General features: G+C 43.2%; 1 protein-coding gene across 2 annotated transcripts in view; it reads left to right on the forward strand.

Annotated features, from left to right (window-relative positions):
• Nucleotides 1-331: 331 nt before the first annotated feature.
• usp43b (ubiquitin specific peptidase 43b) overlaps nt 332-26,397 on the forward strand; it is a 70,515-nt gene continuing 44,449 nt past the window's right edge. The window contains exons 1-3 of one of the 2 annotated variants that reach the window (XM_029509109.1): nt 332-1,183; nt 6,416-6,556; nt 22,544-22,641. In XM_029509109.1, coding sequence (XP_029364969.1) covers nt 572-1,183; nt 6,416-6,556; nt 22,544-22,641 — 851 coding nt within the window. In that variant the 5' untranslated portion in view covers nt 332-571. Of the gene's footprint in view, nt 1,184-5,955; nt 6,034-6,415; nt 6,557-22,543; nt 22,642-26,397 lie in introns of those variants that run through there. The other variant, XM_029509110.1, reaches the window with a different exon arrangement.

Genomic DNA, 26,397 nt, shown 5'->3' on the forward strand with positions numbered 1-26,397 from the left:
TGGCACAGCCTAACAGATCTTTCAGTAGGAGCCAGTCTCCTGCGGAATTTGCATTTTTGCTTGCAGCCACTTTCAGCTGATATTTCAACCGAAATGACATTTGAATGGCCACGTACTGACCGAGGTGGGGGCAGTGTACCTTCGAAAGAAGTTGTAACGAGTGCTCAGTGGCTACATGATGAATCCGGAGTGGACAGTACTCTGTCATACCCCCCCCCCCCCCCCTCCTCACCATGTGCCGGGGGGTGGGAGGGGGCAGTCGCACAATCAGCAGCCTTTCTCCGGGAGCGGTGCTGAGCGGAGGGAGGGAGCGCTCAGTGCTGCAGCTGGACGGCCGGGCGGCGTGACGGCATGCCGCCTGTGACCGCGGTGTCGGAGCGATAATGAATGCCTTCAGTAAGTGCTGGGATGGATGAGGAAGGTTTGCTGTCAGCGCAGGGAGCAGAAACAGTGTGCCGTTGTGCCGCGATGGTGTCACCCCTGTGCGCTTTTCCCTCTGCTATCCGGACGGGGGACGCTGGCGGAGAAGTGGCACACCGCGTTCGGGCTCAGAGGGAGTAGATGAGCCGCCATGGACAGACCGAGCAGAGCCAAGGAGGAAATGCCGACACCGAGGGAGGAAAAGCGCAAAGAGAAGAAGTCCAAACATGGGAAGCTCTTCCGAAAGAAACCGCTGAAGTCTGTGGGGAGTTTCATGAACAAAATCATCAAAACTTTGGGCACTTTCACCCACTTTGGAGACACGGACGCGCAGGACGCGGAGGACGACGACGGGGGGTTTCGGAACGCCGCACCTTGCACCCTCAGCGCCGGCTCAGGGATTCCCAAAGAGGACGTACAGGTGGTCCGAGAGCGGGCGGTGAAAAACACCTCCAGCACGTCTTCCTCCCTGTGCGTCGGCAGAGAGAAGATACTTTACCAATACGGAGACAAGATCCCCGGAGTCCTGGGGCTGAAGAACCACGGGAACACCTGCTTCATGAACGCCGTGGTCCAGTGTCTGAGCAACACGGACCTGCTGGCAGAGTACCTGGGGCTGGAGCGGTACAAGCTGGACCTGGGCCGGCAGGGCGACGGGGACGAGCCGCGGCTCGCCAGGGGAGAAGTCACGGAACAGCTGGCGTCACTTGTGAGGGCTCTGTGGACTCTGGACTACACACCACAGCTATCTGTGGACTTCAAGGTACCCCAAGTGCACATCAGCCACCAAACACAGCGGACACGAGCTCTGGGATGATCATTATTAACAGCACACTGGGCAAAATGATTCACCGAATACTTGCTCTGGCGTTATTTGTCGCCTGATTCTCGCTCGAGTGTAGAATAAGCTTGTTGTAGTCCAACATAATCGCATGTTACAGTGGGCCTTAAGCACCAGTGAGAGGCAGGGTGGCATGAATGTGATGATCAGAGTAAAGGGGCGTCCCTGTTGATAACCATGCTCTCCCCGCACACAGCACTCAGCTCTGTGGCTTCAGGTGACAGTGAGGCTCCAGCTCAGGGTCTGATACCTGATAGACATGAATGAAAAATAAAAAGCTCAGCCTTATGCACAGCAGGAGTGTGGTGATTTTAGGTTCATTGGGTTAATGACAGCTCTGTGCACCCTTCTAAACTCTTTTTATTTCCTCTCGGAGAGTGTGGCATGGTACAAATTCCCGCTACACAGTGCATTACAACATTTATTTAGATGCACTGCTGCTGTGTACTGGCACAGGAGGGGGGTGATTTACTTTTCACTGAAGAAAGCTTCCTTCCCTGAGGATCGGGGCTGTGGCACAGTCCTATCAGGGGACCCCCAGGCTTTCCTTCTCTGCCCACGTTGGAGATAGTGGGAGAAAAGCAACCATACTTTATCTGCCTGCAGCTCTTTGCTCTGGATTTCTCTGAGCCTTAGTTCAAGGCAAGGAGGATATAATATGGAACAACGAACAAAGAAACTACAAAATGACTCTATTCTTAGAAATGCTAATTACTTTGTCATAAGAGGTAAAAGTATGGCTACTGGAATATCATGACCCCTACTGTATAGATACTTGAATGCCTTTTCTCACATTTGAATGCGTGGTAATGCTAAACGTTGTCAGTTTTCAGCCTCTGAAATCCTTTTACTGTCAATTTTTTTTTTCTTTCTCTCCTTTCTTTGCTCTCCCATCTGTAGTGCTGTCTGAAAAACTCAGCTCCCGGGCTGCAATAAATTCTGCCAGCCGCGATTGTTACAGCCAATAAATCCCCAGTTCCACACTTTCATTTCCCTCCTACTTCATAGCAGTCTGATATCAGATATTTTCCGGACAACAATCGAGAGGAACAGCACGGAAACATCTTGCCAAGATTAAGAGACAGTTTAATAGAAAAACAGTGAACACTCCTTGTATGGGTTGAGATGTTTCCCACAGGCACATGCATTCTTCTGTTTGCTGCCCCTTGGATAAGGTTTGTGACCATAAGAGGTCCAGAGTTCATGCAGCCTGAAACCTAGGCCTTCTGAAATTGCTTGTTGAGTAATAACGCATCTGCTTGAAGGGAAGTTTTGTAAAATAACTAGCTAGTTCTAAGGATTGTGTCGGAGGGGCTAAATTAGCTCTGAGTTGCAGGACATCCAGAGAGTACCAACCATTCATGAAAAACCGAAAATGATTGCTCTTTGTTCATTTAAATGACTGAATTAATCTGTTATTTTTGTAGGCTTTTGAGTCTGTGCAAGCTTTTGAAAGTCAATGTGTTTAGCCATAAGGGCATTACAGCTGAAGCAGCCAGATGAAAAGACTTAAAAGCAGTGAATGTTTCATACCCGTCTTCACATCACTTGAATTTTGATAAGGAGTGATAAAAGAGGAAGTGTTGAAAGGGAACTTTTTAGGGAACAATTACCTTTTTACAGGATGCACACTGCTTTGCTTTCTCTGTTTTACGTGAATGATGTGCTTGTGTAGGTGCTCTGTAAATGTAGAGTCATGCTCATTTGATCAAAAGTTCTTCAGAGTTAATGAGTCATCGGCAGCCTCTTCACAGGTCATTTGGCTGCAGAGTCCCACTGAGGAGAAAAAACAAAGCAACAAAGTCCTGCTGAATGCCTGGCTCTCTGCCACATTCCAGTACCACCTGGCTTGTAAGAGAAGGGTGGAGGATGGAGTCAATCAGTTTTTATAAAACTTTGTAATTGTGTGGCATTTTCAGTGTGTCCTGGGCTTCCACGCTCACAGATGTGTATCTGATAGGTTGAGTTTCTTCAACCTGGAAGCAGATGTGCGCTTTTGATCTGGACAGTTCTAGTGCATTTTCTGAATCCCCCCTGGTAGGATGGTGTGTTTGCACAGAGGGGCCTGGAGAGGGACAAACCCTGAAAGTCAAATAGTTACTCAACAACCACTTTATCAGTTTCCATAACAAGAGAGGCCTGAGAGACATGGGAGGTAGGGTGAGCAGGCATGATGACTTGAAAGGAGAGACATCCTCCCTCCAGTCTAATGGATGGGTTTATTAAGGGAGGTATGTGACAACATTTGTTTCACCATGCTCATTTGCAATGATTATCTGTGTTCATGGTTACAGGAAGTCAGACTGCAGCCGGCACTGCAGCCGACCCATAAGAAAGCGAGCAGTTGGATGTTTTTTTCCGAATAAAAGTGTGAAACAAGAAGCTAGAAGCAGATCTAGACTTAATCCCTCATTAAGAAATCTGGATCAGGATCCGCATGCATTGGGTCTTCTATAGTTCCAAGTAAACATAACTCAAATGGTTGAAATGGATAGCTAAGTAAATCATTTCAAAAAACGTTAATTATGAATAACTCATAATGAGTTAGCTGAGAGTAAATAGGACAATGGTTAAAAAAAACTCAAATAGTTCAACCGTAATGAAGTTGAAATATTTACAAGCAACAGGTAAATACATACACAACATTGCCTAAATGATGTGGGGGAGTGTTTTCCTATTTTGTCTTTAACTTGTTAAATGGTTACATACTGGCCAGTGGCCATTATCTTACAGGGAGCAATAAAAAGAAGACAGCACTTTCTACACCCTCAATTATAGCACTGAGACAATTGCCACCTTCAAAAGGCTGATGGTAATTACTGTTATTGCTTCACTGTAATGACTAGCTGCACAACTACTTTAGCTTAGTGTGTTTGCCATGGTATTCATGGTTTAAATCATAAAGCCTGAATGTCTGAAAAGCATCAATTTAAATAAACATATGCTACATGTACTGGAATGAATCTTCTCCAGTCAGGCTGAGTTAGAAATCATATTAATTTCAGAGTGTGGAAGCCATATTGCTGAGCTGTGCATCATACAAACCATGTATGCATATTTGAAATGTAAACACCAATAAGCAGAGAATATGCATTTAAGGTTGTAAATTCAGTGCAATCTTAAGACTTCTCTGAGTCCAGTGATGGAGGAAATATTCCTATTGAGAGGAAACAGCTCCCTAATCTTATTTTGGTTTAGGTAGTAGTCACAGCAGCAAAGTAAAGCAAAGTAATATTAAAGTAAAACTACTGCTCTGGCTTACTGTTGAACCTGTTGTAGGTGGAGTTTTATATACAGGGAACCATATAAATCAGAGGTCCGATGATTTATGGGAGCGGGATGAAGAAATTACAAAACTATAAAACACAAATATGTTTTCAGTTTCTCTCAACGACTTCTTCTCTAATCTTTAGATATTGGGTCATTTAAACATTTACTGAGATAATACCATGTGAGAAGTTTGGCGTGAAAAATAGCTATTTAGTGGAGCCGTTAACAACTGATATCTGTCTGAAATCTGACCAAGTCTGCGCACTGGCATAAGAAACCATAAAATCGCTGGTTTAATCTTTAACAGTATCTGAATGCATGTGTGTATTTTTACGATTATTATCCATTGTATGAACTCTCCATCTAAAATGTCAAAATTATGTAATGAAAGTAGAAAGTACAACATTTCTCTCTTAAACTTAGTGGAAGTATAAAATGCATTAACTAAGTACAGAGTTCTACTCACGTGCAGTACTGCAGCACATATATTTGACTACTTCGCACCACTGTCAGAATCAAGGGTTTATCATTAGTGGACAAAAAGCAGACTTAACAGTGATGATGTGTGCTAATATTCTGATTATCTTGTTTTATAGTTATTGTGAGGAGCCAGTATCAGACGGCAGCACCCAGCACTTGTTTGACATCTATGAGGCAAAGGGCACTTTGCTTTCACTTTCAAGACGAGATCAGAGGAGAAGATTAGAGAACCTTGTCACACTGCCAAGACTCCACCAGCAGTTTTCCTCCGTTTATGAATTTTTCTGTTCACTTTTTACATCTGTCTGTAACTCCATCTCTGCGCTTTGAGGATGAAGTCTTGGCTCCACTCATTGCTTCTTTTTTTTGCCTTGAGTTGACTTGAGTACATGTTTCTTCTCTATCTTTTATTCAAACAGCCTACAGTTCTTCAACAAGAGGCTTCAGCATCACCATCACACATCCTACAACATGTTATGGTATCATAGTTATAAGAACAACTTCGCACATTAGTGGATTATGAAGTGATGATTACAGTCATCTGTTCCCTCTGCTATAATCTCTCATCACTGCCTGTGCTTCTCCAGACTTCCAGCTGTGGTTCATGGAGTTAATTCCTGTCTAATCGAGGCTGCTGCCATTCCCATCTAAAGTCACATTATACTGTGTGTGAAGTAAAGTAGTCTTCAACCTACTTTTAAGAAGAATAGTGTTCACAAATCATTTTTAATCACCCAAAAATATTGAAACTAACCCTGTATTGAGCAGTAAAAAGGCAAAGGCACAACTCCGGTAAAACTTTCATTAACAAGCATGTTTTTCAACATTTTCGGAAAACCACAATGAGTGTTGATCAGTTAAAAGCCTGGGCGGTGTGCAGCTGAGGGAAACGTGAGCTGCCTCTGTGCAAATTTGCATTTGTAGGATTTCTTCTGATCAGTGTTCTGTGGAGAAGCTGGAGTAGAGATGCCCATTCGGGGGCGTCAGTTGCACCAATGAACGCACCCAAGCTGTCAAAACCAGTAAGCAGACAGAACAAGAGATTCACATTAAGTGTAAAAGAATTCTGCAAGAGGGATATCTCAGTCAGGCAGTTTTATTTGGCTTTTCCAGGTATGGACTAAGGCTTTAATTCTGACAAGCCGTCAGATAATAAAGGCCAGTTAAACCAACCACCAACATTTTTATTTTTCAGTGAACTAAAATATGGGATTACGAGAATGGAATAATTATATTGATGGATTTTCAGGAGGATTCTCTTGGAAATTATAACATAACCCCAGCACATTTACAGCACTGAACCATTTTCCTGCCTCGTGAAAGGCACTTAATCAGCCATTCTGTCATGATGATGTAGCTGCAGAAAAATTACAGTTTCATTAAGTCTGTTTCTCCTCTCTCCAGACGGTAGTGTCCAAGTATGCATCGCAGTTTCGGGGTAATTCCCAGCATGACGCCTTGGAGTTTCTCCTGTGGCTGCTTGACCGTGTCCATGAAGACGTCAACCTGGACGCCCAAAATAACAACAACAAGGCACCCGGAAAGGTAAGAACTGAGCAGGTTGATGGTTCATGACCCCGGAGTCTCTCATCAGGTAGCGTATCTGCTTTAAGCCTTTTTAAAATGAAGTTTCTCTATGCATACTGAAGCGAGGCACTGAGTCATGTAATACATAACCCAATGTGATCAAAAACACGGAAAACTTCATATGTAATACATGGTAATATAAACCTTATGTGTCTGGTCTCTCTGTTTATTTCTATCTGTTTTTATTCACCAGACAATATGAAGATAACGTACATGGTTTTCCAACCAATGTCTGCGTAGCTTGTCGTCAGTCTAGCAAGCCCAAACTGACTGATGAGTTTCTCCAGAAATGTGTTTTGATAATTCCCCAGACAGCGTTGTCTTTGCTCCTCAGAGGTCACCTCCAGGTCTCCACATTTTGTTCAGCAGTGCGGTTTATAAGCCTGAAAAATCAGTGCAGCAGTTTAAGGTGCGCGGTTGCGCTCTGTGTCTAATGCATTGTCTGTGGCGAACACGAGCGTGGCAATTTGATGTTTGATTTCCTCTCAGCGCGACTCCTCAAGAGAGGCCTGCAGGCACAGTGCAACCTCAGCCTCCTTGTATGGAACTTTGAACTGAGACATAAAAGCTGAATTTTCATGTAATATTAAAGCGTGTTTTCATTTTTCGAAATAGATACTCTGCTTCTTTTGTAGTTTTATCAGGGTGATAACCAGTGGCATAGTTTATTACAAATGCTACACTTGCCATGGGTGAGTCATTGCAAATAAATCTTCTCAAACTCAGTGCCCGTTACTTCCTGAGGCACTAACCGCAATGATTTATTATGTTGCTTAATCATTATGGAATCAGAAGACATGGAGATCAGGGGTCTTTCACTCCCAAGGCTGTACACTTTTTATGAGAACTGGTCTGACTGACATGCAACCGCCTCTTGCAAAAAAGGCAAAGTTTTCAGGAAATGCTCTGTCAGCAGAGCATATCATTACAAAGCCAAGGTCATTTTCAAAATGTTGGCTTATCTGCAGATGGGAGCTCAGCTCTTTTTCTCTGGCTTTGTTACAGAGTTTGTGTACCCTGCTCCGTTATAGGTGACATTTGATCTTTCCAATTGAAGATGACAGATTGAGACAAGCTAATCTTCATATGTCAGTGTAAATCTCACTTATTAATGTCCCAGCGTTTTTGTTGCTATTATTCATACTTAGTATCATACGAACCAAATTCCCATCTCACGGGGTGCTGAGTTGCACTTTAATCAAGTGAATTATAGGGTTAGATGGAGGCGTGGGTGCAATCTGGACTTTGTCTTTTAGAGTGCAAGGATCTGTAGAGGACATGACAGGAGGTTAGGGCTGGGAGCTGCTGATAAAGTCTGTTATGGCGACTCTGCAGCACCACAGAGAGCATGTCACCACGCCTTGTTAACACCCCAGGAGCAGGTGAGTTGTGGAGGACACAAACCTCTGGAAAAAAACGAAAACAACAACTGATGACCTAATCCTGGAACCTCGGCTAGGATTGTCTCAGCATTACAACAGAGACGGTGAATTTTAGATTGTCCGAATATCCTGCTCCTGGCTGGATGGAAGCGGACATGGTAAAATGTCTGGCATCCATTGACCAAGCACAAGCTGGAGTGACAACAGAAGTGAGGCTGACATTGGCCAGAGCCACTGACACTAAAATCAGTTGATGTTCAGTAGCTCCAGTTCTAAAATACCAGCAGTGGGAGTTGTTTGTGACATGGGTGGTTTGTGTTGGTTTCAATAGGAACCTATAAAGGCCTTTCAAACAGGCCGCAGCTGTAGTTTGCCTTTTGTACTAATCAGCAAATGTTAGAATTGTAACACAATCAATGAAGATATTAAACCTGGTAAAGGCAGATTTAATGAGGGACGTACCCTAAAATACCAACAATAGCAAGTATTTTTGTTTTAATCACTGAACAGACCAGGTGTTTATTTTGGACAGGCATTTAACTCCTCCCACCATAAATCTGCCTCCTCTCTGACTTATTAAATATAAGTCAGAGTCGGTCAGCATTTATTAAGAAATAAGTGCTGATTTATAAAAAGTATTAAAGAAAACTTTAGTGTCTAACTCTTCTCAGCAAAAACCAGAAGATTGACATTGCAGGCATTAGTCGTTAGGATGAGATAACTCCCACTTTGTTGACTGAGTTTTTTATGTCTGAGATGTTTGGGGGAGTAAATGTTGTCCCTGTCTCAATCACTTAATAGATGAATTGGCAGGAATAGCATTGATGCACCAACTATGATCAGCCCATTGTCTTGTTAATTTTTGTGCCATTTTATGGGACTTTAAAAACATGGGCCGTGTTGAATTAGAGTTCATTTCTGAATAGTGTAATAGACTGTCCTGCATATGAATATATAACCCTTTCAGCAAGAGAGCGTGAGGAAAAGGGAGGGAAGTAATTCTAGTAATTCTGTCTCCTCGTGAATCATGGGCTACTCCTTATCCTCTGCTTCATCCCTCTTGTAGCTCTGACACACAGTATCTCTTCAAGAATGTACAGTAAATCTGTGGTATGCAGGCTGCTATCACTGCTCCACCCACAAAGAAGCTTTGTGAAGGGCCTCGCTGAGGGCAGGAGAGTGGCAGCTCAAAGAGTCGTGTCCAAATCACCTTTCAGTAAAACATTTAAAGGACCTGTCGAGGATCAGGTTTGGCCTGTGATTTTTATTTGCTTGCTTGTTTGTTTGTTGATTCATTCTGTGTTCATTTGCTCCACTATCACCCAACTTGAGGTCCTGTTGGTGCCGACCAGCTGGCAGAGTCATCCAGGGTCACAGCCAGGCTGATGGGAGGTGTCATCCCCATTTACCAGTCCACTCACGTTCCCACTCACAGTCAAGGAGTTTGCAAGCGCAGTCCTTTTCGGCTGTGGGGCTTTTGCTAATTGTTTTCAGGCATTTGTTGTTAATAACCACTTTGTCTCCGGCATCCCCTGCACATCCCATTCCACAGATTCCTCGGGCTGGTTATCTAGTTAGAACCACCTTGTCAGTATGGCTTGCAGTTTGAATTCAAATTTGAATTTTAATTAATAACAGATGGTTGCACTTTACAAGTCTGGACACACTAACAGACTTACGCTACACAGATCTAACATTTACCGTTGACTCCCCATGGCTTTGACTCATGGGGTGAACATTCTCTTCTCTTGGTTTGTTGATCGTTTATCACTGAGGAAACAGTGCTTCACACTTCAACTGCTCCCTCTCCCTGGCTCTGTCTCTGGCTCTCACTCTGGCTCTCTCTCTCTTCCCTCTTTATGAATGTGGCTCTTTGTAAGTGGCCAGAAGAAAGAGACACTTGTTGGGCAGCCCAACTACAGAGGAGGAGAGGTGAGGCTGAGTTCCCTGTGATAGTGTGGCAATGGGTGGGGGGACAGTAAGTAGTAGTGACAGTTGGATAGAGACAGTTAAACAGAGAGAAACTACCTCTTGGATTCTACATGACAAAAATTGCTGGCGGAATGAGGCTGTGTACACAATGTAGCTGGTCAAGGAAGGCCACTGTTTAAAGAGCTTCATCTAAATGAAGACTGAGAACAGCAATAGCCTGAAACAAGCTCTTCCAGCGCCTGTCGATCAGACCTGCAAAGCTCAGGAGAAAGTTTGGACCAGTTTTCCTGCAGAGCTGCTTCAGCTCAGACGTATTCTCACAATGTCTTTGAGGGGCTCTCTGAGGTCATTACACAACAGCTCTCCTGATTTCAGGTCTGGACTCTGACTAAGGTCTGGCCTTCTTTGATTGAAGTCACTCGACAGTCATTATACTGGCAGAAATTTTGCTAAACTTAATTTCACCCTCAGTGATGGTGACTTATGTCAAGGCCCAGAGTCAGCAAAGCCCCAAATTATGATGCTCCCAGACAGTCCAACCTTAACTTCATCAGTCGGCAAAGTATTTTCCCAGCGGCAGCGTGGAGAGTTAAGCTGCTCTTTGGCAAACTGTCAGGAGTGCAGCAGGTTCGTCTGTGGTGTCCTGACAGGGACACTAAGTCCTTCAAAACCATGATCTGCGCCTGGTCACCTTGTAAACAGAGATGTTTACCAGCTCCAGTGATTCCTTTAAGCCTTTAGCCGTTACTCTCAGCATCTTTGTTATGTTACTGATCACTCTGCTGTGCCTTTGGAGTCATCTTAGCTGGACGCCCACTTCTATGGAGAGTAGCCATAGAACTAAATCATCTTCATTTATAGACTGTGGACTGATGAATATCTAAATGAAAATCATCATATCTTGATCTGAAGGATCCTATATGTGTTATGTATATTATTATCACCTGGAAATTTTCCTTTAATGCTGCCGTTTTACAATTGTTCCCTGAGTCACTGTGAAAGCCAAGCAAATTTGGTATTGAATGAAAAAATGAATCAGAAAAATAAAATAATGCATTCAATGGAAATAGCATCATTCTGACTTACTTTTGTCAGCTAATGGACTGGCCCAGTTTCTTGTGTTTTATTTGTTTGTTTAACAGAGAAAGATTGTTGCAGATAAATATCACAGGTTTAATCTGCAGCCCTTGTCCATTGCAAAGGGTCAAAGTTAAAACATCATTGTAGATGTCTGGTCAGTGAATATACCATGTATATATGCTGTTGTGAATAAATATCAATATCACTTCGGTAAAGCAAGTCATTACAAGACTTCACTGACTGTTGCCCTGGTAAAACACAGCAGACTTCTTGATTGGTGAAGAAAAGTCTGGTCCTCAGCCTCCGACACATTAAAATCACAACAGGAAACAATGTGGCCCTCCTGTTTTTATCATTTGTTCTCTCTGGCCTTTCTCTGTCAGGACATTTTGATGTGTACTATGTGGGTGGTTATGTACTGAAATTGGAGACTCGTCCAGAAAGTGACCCAAACTTGTACGCTTTTTCAACTTGGTGTCTTTAACTCATTCTAGCAGGACACGCCTTTAAGTGCACCTCAAAAGCTGCAGCAGAGCCGTGGAGTTGCCTGTGTGTGGTCAGTGCTGCTCCCTCTCCTGTCAGGAATAGAGGCGAATGGTTCTGTTGTGATTTTCGGTGTGTTTTGTGTTGTTTGTGTTTGCGTGTGTGCTTCCTCACTGCTCTGCCTTTGATTCTGTCTGCCCTGCCAAACTGATATGGCTTCCTGTGGCTCAGAGGGGCCCAGCTGGACAAGCAGCTTGGAGGCAAGGGTCCAAGTATGGCCTCTGTGTGCTTGAGGTCTCCTCTCACCTCTGACCCAGATCAGCGTTTATTGGCGAAGAGCCACAGATGCTGAGATGAGAGTTTTCTGTGCGTGGAAGTCTGAAATGAACTGAAGGTGCCTATCTAAACGGTTAGTCAGTCAGTGTCTCTGTGTCAGCCTTGGAGGTTGGATATGAAACTTATGCTTCCTAATTAAAACGGAGCCAGTTTCAGGCTTGGGGCTGCGCGCTGTGGCACAGACACAATTAAGCTGCAACTGCCTGGCCGCTCTAGACAATATAATGCATCAGCACTGGTTTAAAGAACAGTGAAAGGGCATTTCTATAAACTGTATTTGTGTTCTGCAGTCCTGCCTACAAAGCATTTCTCCATTAGTCCCACACAGGAGAAGACTTTTACAGCACAGGACTAAAGTCTGAAAACCTCTCACATCTTAGGAGTAAGAGTGAAACTATTTTTGTGAAGACCAGGGATCTGGAAGGATTATTGGACTGTATATGTACGACCTCCTGTTTCCTTTTGTAAAGATTTTCTTTGTGACATCTCCCCAGACTTGCCTTCATGCTCACTATAATCTTGCATTGTTGCTTCCTGCTTGGTGCCTGAACGTCGTTGTCCCTGTTGCCACCAAGTTAATTGCAGCTGTCTTAGACTGAAGACAGCTGCAATTAACTTGTGATTCCGATGATGGAGAACGTGGTCAGCAAATTGCTTAAAAAAACAAGAAAAAAGGTCACTGTTTGCTTTTGAGTTGTTTGGAGTCTTGAGATGTTACATCTCTAATTCAGAAGCAGGAACGCTTGTTTTGTTAAATCTAAAGACTGACTTGTTAATTAAGAGGAATTTCCTCCCATACACAAATAATCCCCACCTCTCCTGGTTTGATTGGCAGCTCGCTCCAACAATTTAAGTGATTCAAATTTGCTGAGTGGGGGCTTTCCAGAGAGTGTGTCAATTTAGTTGCCTGAATCCGGGCTGGCTGGAATGATTTAAACAGTTGTTGATAGAAATAATTTAAGCAGGGAGGCATGCCTGTCACGCCAAGTCCAGTGTTAATGTGTTATCTTGAGTGAAATTGAATCTGCCTGTGAAGACAAATGGATTTTTTAAAAAGCAATAGTTATCAATCCAACCTCACCAACAGACGCTACTTTAAAGAACCGGCCGTAATGAAACACTTATTGTCTAAATGTTTATGATACTTTCAATGCTCATGAAGGATTACTTGAGTATGAGTAAGTGAATATATTTATTGCTGTTGTGACAGTCATTCCACCTAAGTGGCAGGAAGCAGAGACTCCTGTGGTAGTCTGTTGATGTCTGCATGTGTTTTATCCTCATCTGTGTCACCACAGTCATCAGCCGCAGAAGCAGGAGGGTAATAATAAACCTCATCAGCCCAGGAGGGCAACCTGCCTTTATTAGAATTAATTTCCTTCAGCCTCTCCCACTGCTCACCTAAAGGTGGGATAAAACTTCTCCAAAGACAACTTTCAAAGTCATATTCGCCAACAAACTCTTTACTTTTCAGGAGAAAGCTTTTGCACTAAATGTTTCAGTCCACATGTCCTGTACATGTGTGATTCAGCAACGATTGGCCTCTCCTTTAATGTTTGACACACCCAGAACAATGTTGCTCATATTTAAATCCAAACATTCATATAATTCCTGATCACATCATGGCCAAAAGCAGAGTATATCCTGGACATGTCACCGGTCAATCACAGGAATGACACATGGACACAAACACCCCACCACGCTCCATTTACCTGCACGTATTAGACTGTGGGAGGAAGCCTACCATGGTGCCACAAATAAAAACAGCTTTGCTCACTTCACACTTTACCAGGTCACATTTTAAATTCATTATCTAGGTGTACTTATTTTCCAATAAGGTAAAACCTGCGAACCTCTCTGTGTGGAAGGGATTATCATTTGAGCCAACATGAGGCTTTAAAAAGATAGTTCATCTTATGTGAGGGGATGTTGTGAGTCAGTCATCTGTAGTTAAACTATGAACTGCAGTAGATTTAGATGAGTGCGCTCTCAGATTAAAGAAGCTGTCACACTCAGCCCACACTCACTCACCTCCTGGCTCGCCACCTCAACTGTTACAATCTCCTGCTGAAGCTCCTCTCCACTCATCAGCCAGCCAGTATTTTAGCAGCCCAGATCCTCACAGACACTGCCAGACTGTCGTTGCGTCATGTACTACTCTCCAGCACTCTTTTCCAGACCGATCTCCCCGGACCACATCTCCTTGTGTCTGCCTGGTTAACTTGACCTGCCTTCTGCCCCTGACTTTGAGTTCTGACTGTGTGTCTCCTGGTTCAGGTCGCTTCGCATAAATCTGTAACTCTTCAAAGATAATTGGTCTGCCAAATGCGCAGGAAAGGTTCTAATCCAATACAAAGCCTATTTTGCTAATATAAACCAAATGAGGCCATTTCAAGCACTCTCTGTTTCACAGTCGAGGCATAGCACTGCTTTGACATTAAAGTGTAATTATTGTGATGAAGAGCCAAGAAGTTATCGCATTAAATGACTGGAGCAGAACAGAAATCTTCTATTTGTTGTGGATTGTCAACATTTGACTGATAACTGATCCATTTAAAGGAGTAACTAGATTTATTTTTTCTTTTGTTCCTCAGAATGGTGCTGTTTTTATCTGCAGGAAAACAAATAAGCTTGATTAGCTGGCCCATTAATAAGTTTGATATTGGCCCTGGCACAGTGTCCCCTTGTTCTTAGTATCAGTATCTGACAGACTCACACGGGCGGAGTCTATCCCAACATGCAATGGATAAAAGACAAGCCCAATCAAATGGCCAGTTTACTGCATGCAGAATATTTTCAGTCAGTCACACTCATATTGAAAACCTGTATTTGATTCCTCCAGCCTTCAGCCCTTTTCCTGGTAGGGAACAGTGGAAACACAGCGGGCAGAGAAAAGGCAGCAAGTTGCTGGGAAGCACTCCCGCTGTGAGAAACTAACCACGGAGAGCACATCATTTTCTCAATCAATGTCCTGTAGTCGTGACTCACTCTCAGACTATTTGGGCAGTTAGCAGAGGGCTTTCGGTTAAGTCAGCGTCACGTTCAGTATTACTCACAGCACTCATGTTGTGCCTTTAAAAATGTGAATCATTTGCATGAGACCCAAACAAAAAAATGCTTCTCCTTGCCACCCACTGTCTTCGTGGCACTGCCATTCAGAAAAGATGCTGACAGTGCATTAAGACTTTTAAGGCCACAAGAAAGGAGCTTCCCTCCTAAAAAGCTTCTTGCCGAGGCATTTGTCCCTGTTGCCACGTCGACCTGAGCGATGAGGTTTTTTTCCTCTGTCTCTTTCATTTCTTTTGTTGAAAGCTCCTTCATTTCCATCCGCTGATGATGAAATTCATTTTGAAGCCTGTGCTCTCTTGTCATGAGGTTTTCTTTGTCGTCATTATACACACTGCCTCCACAGTGGCTTTGTCCTTACGTATCCCTTACTTTCAGAGAGCAGCATTAAGTGAACAGCTATACATGATGAACAGACACCAGGAGTCTCATTCGTTCCTTCAACATTAAAGCAAAAATTTGGAAAAAAATCTGAAAACAACAAACACAAAATGATAATTGGTCATATAAAACTGTGCACATGGGCCTCCACACAATTTATATCAATCGCAATTTACATGAAAATGTGTACAATTTGGCAAGTCTAAAGCAGTTCCCAAAAAGCTCCCACTGTCATGCAAATTGATCACCATTAATACCTCATGAATATTGATACGGAACATACAATATATGCAGCAAACCTGAGGGCTGTCGGCTGCAACAGCGAGGACAGAGATAAAACAAAGGCCAAGGTGATTCCACCTATACATTTCTGAAGAGTGGGAGCCACTTTATTGTTCCCATTTTGCCAGCTAAATCCAAAATGTGCAAAGAAGAGGAGCAAGTGTGGAGCCGAGACTTAGTTTTTTAGTTTGCCAACATTGGTCAATAAGCATCATATACAGACTACAGTTGAGGCTGATACCTGTAGAAATATCATTGTCTATGTCACGAGTGCGTTTGTAAGGTTTGGACCATAAACTGAACAACAGGATAACCTCAAATTTGACCTGATGTTTAGGTTTAAGACGAGGGCGTTTAAAATTCATCCTGCAGGGAACACAGGTGTCTGCTGAAATCCATCCTGTAGTTAGCTTAAAACGGCTAATGATGTGTTTGCACCAAAATTAAGGGGCAGTTCGTTTGGCCAAGGCAGCTTCAGGACTACCTAATCCCAGAGAGAGTGGGCCTCTGCTGTTTTGACAACTCGCCGTTGTTCAGTAAACAATCTTGACTTTGTGACAACTCATTGATCTCATTGATCAGAAATTCATTATGTTGTGTGTACCTTGGCACGGGGGGGGTCAGAGCAGGATCCATGCAGCCAGTAAGGGATGTGACATCATCAGATCTGATGTTCGCTCTCGCTGTATCACCATGGTGGTGATGGACAACAATTCTGTGCCAAAAGAATACTTCCTCTGAGGTGGAGACATAAAGGTGATTAGAAATTGAAGACTAAGAAATATTGAAACAATACAGATGGGCTCATATTTATTCCCATAGATGTTAAAGAAATAATCTTCCGTCCAGGCACAGATGTCTGGGCACACATAGCATGTCCATACAAAGCCACCCCACCCTGGGTTGTTGCCCACGGGGAATAATAGGCAGGAGGGTCAGAGAGAAAAGCTTTGAGTATCATTATTATTGGTTCTATTTATAGCTGGGTATGAATGCTGCAGGAGGCAGTGTAGTGGGAGACTGTACATTATTTATCGAGGTTCTGTATGTCAGTTGTGTGTACTACTCAGAATGTCTTCATTCAGCTGTTGGTGCCACTCTCTTTTTTTTCTCTGTCCATTTCAATAGACAACCATATGTGTCTGTTAGTGTCTTTGCTCCTGCCCCACATCTCTCCGTCTCCTCCTGTGTCTCCCTGTTTCCGTTACAATCACCACAGGGTGCTGTTGGGTCTTGTTCTCAGTCACCCCACTATAGTGCTTTCTCCAGTAGAAGCACATGTCCATTCCTGTGTGTTTCCACGGCTTGTTTAAATTATTCACAACAGGGCTTTTACTGGGAGCACTCGTCCCCCCAGTTGCGATCTACCTCCCCCATCCCTGAAAATCCATCAGGACGAGACAGGTGGTCTGTGAGGATGGCGACGGGGGGCACATTTCCTGGATTCTCACCACAGTGGAGCGAGAGTGCCCGAGTTCCTTTGCAGGGATTCTACTCGCTGAGATGAATCACTCCCAGCAACATTTTTTTGGGTGAATTATTGAAAGCCTCCCCGGAGGGACAGAGTGCGCTGTTAATCTGTGCGATTTCAGGCTTTCATGCTGAAGTTCGGATGACCAGGAGTCAACAGACTCAGATTTGGTGAGTCAGCAAGCTGCTCCTCTGTGTGTCTGCATCCTCGCTGTTGAGATGGATAATGAGTGAATGCAGCATTGTTTCCACAGCTGCCAAAACTCTCCTCAATAACATTGATCTCAATGTGGGAAAGAGCAAATAAAAGTCAGTCACATTTACAGCATCAGCATTTATTTTCACTATTTTTACTTCGTCAACATTGTGCAAATGTTGGTTTTTATATTATCAATGTGCATTAATTATTTTGTCATCCATAAGAATCACTGTCTGCATGAATATTTATCCAGAAGGTAGGGAACTAAAATATTAGTGCATGATGGTCTCACCATTAGAATAGCCTGATATCAGCCAGTGTTCCCTGTTGTTGGAAGGAAATTACCCTCTTCAGGTAGCTCTCTGATTTTCAGCAGCCAGCTACACAACAATATGCTTATCACAGTTCACCCTCTCCATCACTCTGGCAGCTCTGCCTCCTCCTCTCTCAGTCAGCTTAAAAACCACAGTCAGTGAACTCTGGCCTCCAGCTGACAGTGCTGAGCCAGCGGCCGGGCTGCAACCCGCCCCTCACTTGCATGCTGTATCTTTGTCATTTATCTAAATCCCAGAAATCAATTACAGCACACTAAGGTGCCAGGGTGAAGGATTTGAGTTTTAATTTTCCCCGTTCTCCCCAGCCACTGGCACTCACCCCTTTCCTGGCACTGAGGTTTATGGATTAAGCAGAGGTAGACACTTTTCTGGCTTGACAATACTTTCATATTAGCGGTGAACCTTTTTTGTGTTTGTATTTGTCTGTGTTATTTGATAAGTGACAAACAGATAAGTGGATCTGGTTTTAGTTCCTGTTCATTATGGGCTCAGCCATTAATTTCAGTCCTTCATTACAACTTGTCAGTGTTCCTACCGATTATATGTGCTAGAGAAGAGTCGTATCATCATTACAAACTGCCAGTTAAAGAAAAATGTGGTGCTGTATTTTTAACACCCGTTTTTCTCAGCATGCAGAGATGAAGATGATCTCTGTCAAGTCTGCAGTCATCCACTGTTGTTAGGAAGGCTGAATCCTTTTGTTGTCAATTCAGATCTTTGGGACAGTGATCATATCAAATTTATGTGTCCAGGTATCACCAGCCTATCACCATTCATGTGGTGACAACAGATGTGGTTACCTAGGAGACGTGGCTTCCCAAAGCAAAAGCATCACGTCGTCCCCTCAGACTGATGCTCTGCCCACGGTGCCAAACTCATCTGTTGCAAATGATGCAAAAGACACTTTGAAATTTGATTTGGATTGGAGTGGACAGAGCATCCAGCCTGGGACGCACCCGTACGCTGCTGCGTTTTAGTTCCGTTAACACTGACGCTTAACAAACCAACATGCAGGAGTAAACATGAAGGCAAATAGAGTGACAGGCAATGCAGTGATTGGACCGTTTTTTGGCAACTGTCATCCTGCATCATCAGCACCCCAGGGGAAAATCAAATTCTGGTGAGCACCTGCCATTTACGCAGCACTTTAGAGTGTAAGAGTCGGTAAAGTGTGTAGGTTATTTTGCCTGTTGCCGCAAAGAGCTGATGGAGAAAGAACCGATTATAAACATTATTAAAATTAAACAGAAAGTCTACCTTATGCTCTGAATTTTTTAACACACCAGCAGAGAGAGGCTATTCAAGACGTCTGCCACAGGATCACTGTGAAACTTTTTAATATGCTAAATGAACTGCCGAGCAGGATACAAACACATCAGAGGACAGCTTTCTTTCATTTTGGCTGTCTTATTAATCAGGGAAGCTCTGCACACTTGTTTCCATAGTTACTGTGTCATTTTCATGAACATATACGTGCTTGTACTGATAATGTAACATTTCCAGAATAGTCTATGTCAGTGGAGAGATTTCATTGATAGTTTAACTTTTCAGTCATGTTTTAGTTACAGTAATAAAATCCAGTGATTGCTTTTTTTCCTTCAGACAGACCACATTAGTGCAACTGGGAGCCAACCAAGACTCCCAGTTGATTGCTAGACCCTCCCAGGTCATTTGTTCACCCTGCATCACAGTTGGATTAAAACCTTTCACAGCTACACCACAGCCAACACAAACCAGCTTTTTCTAACAGATCTAAACAGTTTAAAAAAATTTTGGGAACTAGGTTTCAGCTACTTTGAGCCACAGATGCTCCTGTGCCAAACTCTTACACCCACACAAGTGAGATCAGGACTAGTCCCAGGGGGGAACCTGCTGCGAAAAGGTACTCCCACCTAGAGATCCTAAAATATTCAAGGAAGGATCCAAGACCCGCTGCACCAAAGGCCACAAGGGAACCACGTCCTACCACTAAAAACTCCAATGCAAAGTAGCAGGCACAAATAGAAAAAGCCAACACATAGCTGCTCCAAAAACAACAAACCGATCTGCAGTAAGCTCCTCAAGGACATACCAAATCCACAATCGTATTAATGTCTGCGACAGGAGGCAGCAACACAGGCTCATTTACTCCAAAGCCCTCTAAGCCCCCACATGTCACAAACCGGCATAAAGAGATGTCTGTGATAATGAGCAGAGACAATAACCAAGTGATAGGGATGTTTATGGGAATGATAAAAAGAGCAGTTGCTCAGCGGATGCTCAATAATTACTGAGTATGATGATCACAACAAAGATACATGAGGTGTTGATTTGCAAGGAATTCTTTGTGTGTGTGTGTGTGTGTGTGCGTGTTAATATTGTTTTGTACGAAGTGTAAAAAGTGAATATTCACACTCTGTGATGTTCCCCTCCATTTTGTGCTCCCTTTTGGCAATAGCCATCTATTGGTAAGACCTGACACTAAAAATAGCTCTTCAGATTTCCCACCTCTCTGTTGCTTGTTTTGTTGCATTTTTATCAGTTTGAAGTTGGCATATTTTTCTGACAGCCAATTTCAAAGATAGAATCTCAATTTCAGGCCAGCACATGGCCCCTCTTCAGATGGACCCCTGGTCAGTCGGGGTCACTTAACAACCTGTAAAACAATTTCTCGGACCAGCAGCAGTTACTCTATGGGGACCGCTATCTGGCCACAATCAGTTAGATGAGCGAGGCCTTATCAGAGCCACATGGTAGTGGGCATGTAACCCGTCGCACTTTCTCGCTGTGCTTAAATATCTGTGTTGTCAACAGCTACTGAGAACACAGCTGACGCCTTTCGGTCTATTGACATGGTAGAGCTGGGCAGGGATTTCTGAAAAGTGATAAGGCTGGCTGTTTCTGCACTTGGTAGCCTGAACGTTGCTTTGTTATCTCCACGTAAAGATAGCGATGGAATCCATTACCAAATACGTGGTGGGAAAAGGGAGCTAGAGAGTCTGAGGGGTTGCATTACATTACCCTCTGTCTCCTAATTCCTCACTGTGCATTGCATGTGTTATATGAACCAGTAACAAAAAATTCACCTGGATCTAATCACCTGTTTTGGAGGCCCTGACATTTGGCGGGAGTAATTGAAAAGCCTGACATCTATGCAGAGAGGAGAGCATAAGAGGCGGCAGAGGTTTGTCATTGTACGTGCCTGCTGAAGCACAGAGCAGTAGGAAGGTCAGGTTTCAGTCTCGCGCTCCGTCTTTGGAAAGCTCACATGCTTTTAGAAGAAAGGGCTCAAGATTGGAAATGGTGGTGAACTGTAAAAGACTTCTGCCTCTCTGCCTGCATCCATCTCGTACTGATTTCTCAGACACGCACACATGCCCCCCTAAAGTTCCCGCTCCCTTTTTTAGAAATTCTAAACCTCCTTTCAGCTCCGTTTGCGAGCAGAGGTCATGGTCGAGCTGCCAGCCTGGGAACAGTGGCAGCCAGTACGGGACCCGGAGTTAGAAATCTGAGGAATAGTAAACAAAGAGGGAGAATGTGTCAACAGAGAAGGCTTGGAAAAGTGCATTTCCGTTTGGCCTGGCAAGTTCGGTGTAAAAGCACAGCTGAAATGATACGATGACTTAATGCATTTTCAAGTACCTACATTTTCCACCAGGCTATTGTGGGATTGACAGCGTGCAGTCACACAAACAAGGTGCTTGCGTGTCCTAAATGGCCTGTTAAGCCAGGACGCCGGTAGTAATATGTGAAATAGAATTGGTACAGTGCAATATGCCTGCTTATTACGGACTTTCAGTTTTAGTTTTTAAATCCTCTATGTTTCACTGTAAAAGCAATCTGACTGTCACAAGGGCTTTGCCACCCCTCTGCCCCTTTAGGAGTCCAGTGGCAGATTTGACAGAAGTGAACCTGACAATCAGCCCACTGTCACTCAATTTTTGTCAAGGCACAAACACTAAAATGGACTTTTTCAAATCGAGAAATTTTTTCAAGAAAAAATGAATTCTTAAGACTTGCTGTTTCTGTCCCATCAACACAATCTTCACAATCAGATCTCTGCTCTGCTCTGCTCTGCTCTGGTCCAGGTTTACTCTTGCTGACATCAATATCCAACCAAAAAATTTAAAAAATAAAAAAAATTCATACTTCACATTTGCTTTATCTCCAAATCTTATTATTGCTCTTATTTCACTATTTGGAGGGGAAAAAAAATCAACGGATGTGATCTTGTTTTTGGCTACTAGCTATTACATTTTCAGATAAGAACCTGAGGCACATTTATACTGTATCTGCTGCTGCATTGTTGTGGCATGGACCAGCAGCACGCCCACTTACACAGGAAGTGCTCACCATTTCATGCAGCTGCTTGTAATTGGCTGTGAGCTGTCACAAAAATTGTGACGCTAAGCTAACAGCCCCTGATGCCATCTTCCTAACATCTAACCTTTAATAATAACCAAGTAGTCCATCTTACTGTGTCTTCTCATTTAAACTTTTGTGCCTTTTTATGGCCAAGTATGAAACGTTTTGTGTGTGGGTGATAAAGAAAACTTTATCGCCGTGATAAAGTGATGCTGAACATTATTCCCTAAGTTTTGTGGAAACACTCAGCGGTGGTTCTAAGGCACTCCCTGTGTGTGCCATCCCACACATTTGTTTATTGACCTTGGAAGTTTTTCTGTGATCTCATTTTTTTTTTTCTTTTCTTCTCATTTTATCTTCACCCAAGGCCAGCTTCCTCTCTGTTGTTGGTGAGTACATGAAAGAATAAAGACAGGCCTTTCCCAGGGGGTTATGTGTAGGTCAGTGCTTTCCACAATATTGCCAGTGAAAAGAAAAATTGTGGAAAGCCTGCACTTGATTGGAGCCTCTGTTTTCTAAATGCATTGTTGCAGCGCTTCAGTATGAGGTTATTCTCACAGCGGCTCCTGACAGGCTGAGCTATATATGATGAATCTCTGAAGACTGTGGCATTGTGACGGCTCTGTGTTCATGGATGGCCTCCTCTGTGCTGCAGGGCCTTGCTGGAGCTGAAGAGGCATCGTCTCCTGACCCGCCCCAGCAGCACCGAACGCAGTACAGCTTTGTGCAGGAACATTTCCAGGCCCAGTACAAGTGAGTCTCCCTCCCGAACATACCGCACTCACACATGCCATAAATCTAATGACACAATCAGCCGCAACATAGCAGCAAAACTCGAAGTGATCTAGCTATGTGTGAAGCTGTCACGTCCACATTTAACTGCCCACATACACTCAGCAATGGCATTTAGGCCCCATTGTACAGATTATAGTGCAATTGCTGGATACAGGAGGTGTAATGGGGATGTTATTATTTCTTCGACACAGAGGTCCTCAGAGACACAGATGCCAGGTTAGAAAAACAGTAAATCCTCAGCAGTCAGTAATTACCAATCAGACAAAAGCACTAGTAGTAAAAAGGTCTAATGAAAAAGTGCCCTGGTGCCTTAACCTCTGGGCTTCTGAGGGAAACAGAAATCCCTTTAGCACAAGTCTTTATTTAGATTGCTAACGTTTTGCGCTGGGTGAAATAGTCGAGATTGTTGGCTCTGTAAATCCTTGTGAATTTTGCTGAGATTGACTGAGATGAAGAGATTTATTTTTATTTTTTTTTTCTTTCTTTAATGAACTAGTTGCTGGAATTTTGTAGTGATGCATGGAAAAAGCAGCTTGTCTCCACACCGTATCATTAATATTTCTTATACAGCTGGATGTCCTGATGACGCGCATCAATCAGTCATTCACTCTCAGATGAAGAGGCAGTTAATTAGTCTGTAGGGAGTGAAGCATCATCCAGAGGTTGGGTTTATTTGCACCGTAGATTTGTTGCCAGCGTAAAAATGACAAAAAAAGATATTTTGAAATAAAATCCGACTCTCCCTGTGACGATCCACCTTTGACTCCTCCCGTCTTTATATAATATCTTGTTTTGTCTTGTATGAAGGTTTTATTAGTTACTTTATAACTTAAATCAAAATCTTACTTTCTTACTCAGCATAGATTCTAATTCCTGTATCCAGCTCCTGATGCTAAAGTGAAACCTCAGATTCACTTCTGACAAAACTGACAAAATACACAGGTCTTACATATACATATTAAATACACATATATACATATTCATATATGTGTATATACATAATTTTCTTCCTCTCCAGGTCCTCCATCTTATTTGTTGGCACCTTCCTTTGCCAGTTCCTTGGAAATTTGTCAGCTCAGTGTGACTGCCAGTAATACGTCTGTCAGAGCACATCTCTTAATTGCTACCCTCGCTGTCAAATGTTTCAGCTGTGAGACCTTGGGTGTGTCTAGACAGGAAGCAGCAGTCCCAGCAGCCTGACAGGCAGAATTAGTTCCCTTCACCCACTCAAATACTGTGCTATCCAGAGAGGTAAAATGAAATAGAATGGTGGGGATACATCTTTATATAAATATATATTCACATACATATATGACTTGTTTGGTTTACAAGCGATGCATGCAATACTGGGGTGTGAGGTTTAAATGGAGACAAATGCTTTGTCTTTTGTCTTTATGGCTGGAATTGGACTTTGAACAAATATCTCCTGACTCCCGTCCCTCTATTTTCTTCTGAAGGAGTCCCAAGGCCCCTCCACTGCCTGTGTAACGCTTCACAATGCAATGTCCATGGTGATCCAGCATCTAGAGTTGACAGAGCGGAGAATTATCCTTGTAATAGCCTGGTTTGTCACTGTTCAATCAGCACGGCCAATATACACGTTCAGACAAGTTAAATCACTCTCCGGGGCAGACAAGCAGAGAGTTACTTTATCTCAGCTTATGTTATTTGTCATGATGTGCCAGAGTTGATCACAACAATTCAGCCCCGAGCTTAACTGTATGATAAACTTTTCATTTTAAGGTGCTAAATTACATCTCTTGCCTCTAACTTGTTCTATCACTGATATATAGATCAATTGCTTTGCCCCCCAGCAGTACTACTGTGATATTTGTCTTTGTGTGGGTGAGGCATGGGCTGCAGTCGGAGAAGATGCTTGTCTGTTAAGCGTTATTTATTACAGTGAAGCCCAGTTGACGGGCAGCCAAGCGTTTCAAATTTCAGCCATGGTGCAGTTTCAGTGGGAGAGCGGCTCATGTTACTGTGAAGCCACTTTCAGTGCGAGACCCTCACTTCTTGACCACGTGACCTGTGTTTTGATCACATCTCCTGATTTGTTATGATTTGTGCTGCAGCATTGAATTAAATGTACCAGAGTTTGCAGGCCTAGTAATGGATCTGTTTATGATGTGTATATTGCCATTTCAATTAGTGAATTATGAGGCGTGCGTTAAGGTTTATGCCTTTTCAATTTCAGAGCATTAGCGTGGTAAATGAAATACTTTTCATCCCCCAGCAGAGGATAGCTGCCAGTTTGGCTTGGCTAGAAGATTCACCACCAATCTGTTTCATTTGAGACTTTTTTTGTTTTAATTCCCTCTCTTAGGGAAGAGAATCAATTAGATAAAGATACCAAGGTGATGCATCATCTGGGAAAATTCTGAGCCTTCAGCAATGTGTTGTAGTGCAAAGCGTCAAGCTCAGAGCCTCTTCAGCAGGGACCGAGGGGGATGCGTTCCTCTCTACCCCTTTGCACACTTCCTCCATTAGAGCATCACCAGAATATCACCTCTTCCTTCGCTCCTTTTCTTGTTTTAAGTGTTTTCAAGCAGCGCAGAGCACATCTATGTTTTAGTGGAGCCTGAGTGTGATTTGTATGCACGGCGTGCAGCTACCCGCACTGTTTCCTGGCGAGAATAAGACATCCGTAGGGCAGCCATTCTACTCTGCCAAGAGGGAGAGAGCCACTAAGAGCCAGTGTCAGCTGGGCTTGCTTGAATAGAGCTTTATTCACTCCCCCCCCCCCCGCTTACCCCCCTTCTCACCCACTCTGAGTCTGTCAGGTGCCTTCCTATAATGCTTATCAACAGTTCATCGATGGCTTCAATTCTAGTGACAGAACGTCACATAAAGGTTGTAAAGGCTCAACACACTTTCTGCAATTATCATTTTTAACAATATCCAGTAGTAGAAGTGTGACACATAGTTATAAGTTATTTCATCTCACACATTTGAAATAAAGCCATAAATCAGAGTAATAAAGGGAGACCTCTCCTCAGCAGGCCAGTGCATGAAGATTAAATTATGCCCCTGTTTGCCCATAACCCATAAGTCCAACCCAACCCATAGTATTACTGCGTATTAAACTGTACTGTACTCCTTTGTGTTGAGAGGTTTGAATTATAGCAGAAGAGCAATGATGGGTGATATTTTCCTTCTGCTTTTATTAGCCATAACCTTTCAAAATCACTGGGAATGTGATCCATCCTGCACAGTGAAACAGTTCCACACAATCATCACAATAACCCGCAAACCAAAGTACAACCACAGACTTTGAATGTGAGGTCTGAGAACTGGCTCTCTGACTGAATGGGGTCTTTCTGAAGAGTCCTTTTTTTTTTTTTTTTTTTTTTTTTTTGTTGGGCAACAAAAACGTCATGATTATTTGATTCCTCTTTCCACCATATCATTGAATGGATTTTCAAATGAGCATCCAAAATTGCTTCTCAAACCAGCTGAAATCAGCTGTCACCCACAAATCACCCGCTGAAGACTGAGAAGAGAGGCGTTACATAGATCAGTGAGAGTTGTGTTTCCCAACTTTTTGGTTTTTCAACAGTATCAGACGAAATAGGTCATAAAAGTGCTATTTGACTTTTTGTTGTTGTTATTGTTGTTGTTCATGGCTGTTGGTACCTCTTTCAAACTATTTATCCAGGCCTGTGATTATCAAAGAATTTCCTATTCAATAAATTGTCACGTGGAAAGGACAAG

Source organism: Echeneis naucrates, chromosome 8 (genome assembly GCF_900963305.1).
Source record: "Echeneis naucrates chromosome 8, fEcheNa1.1, whole genome shotgun sequence".
NCBI lineage: Eukaryota > Metazoa > Chordata > Actinopteri > Carangiformes > Echeneidae > Echeneis > Echeneis naucrates.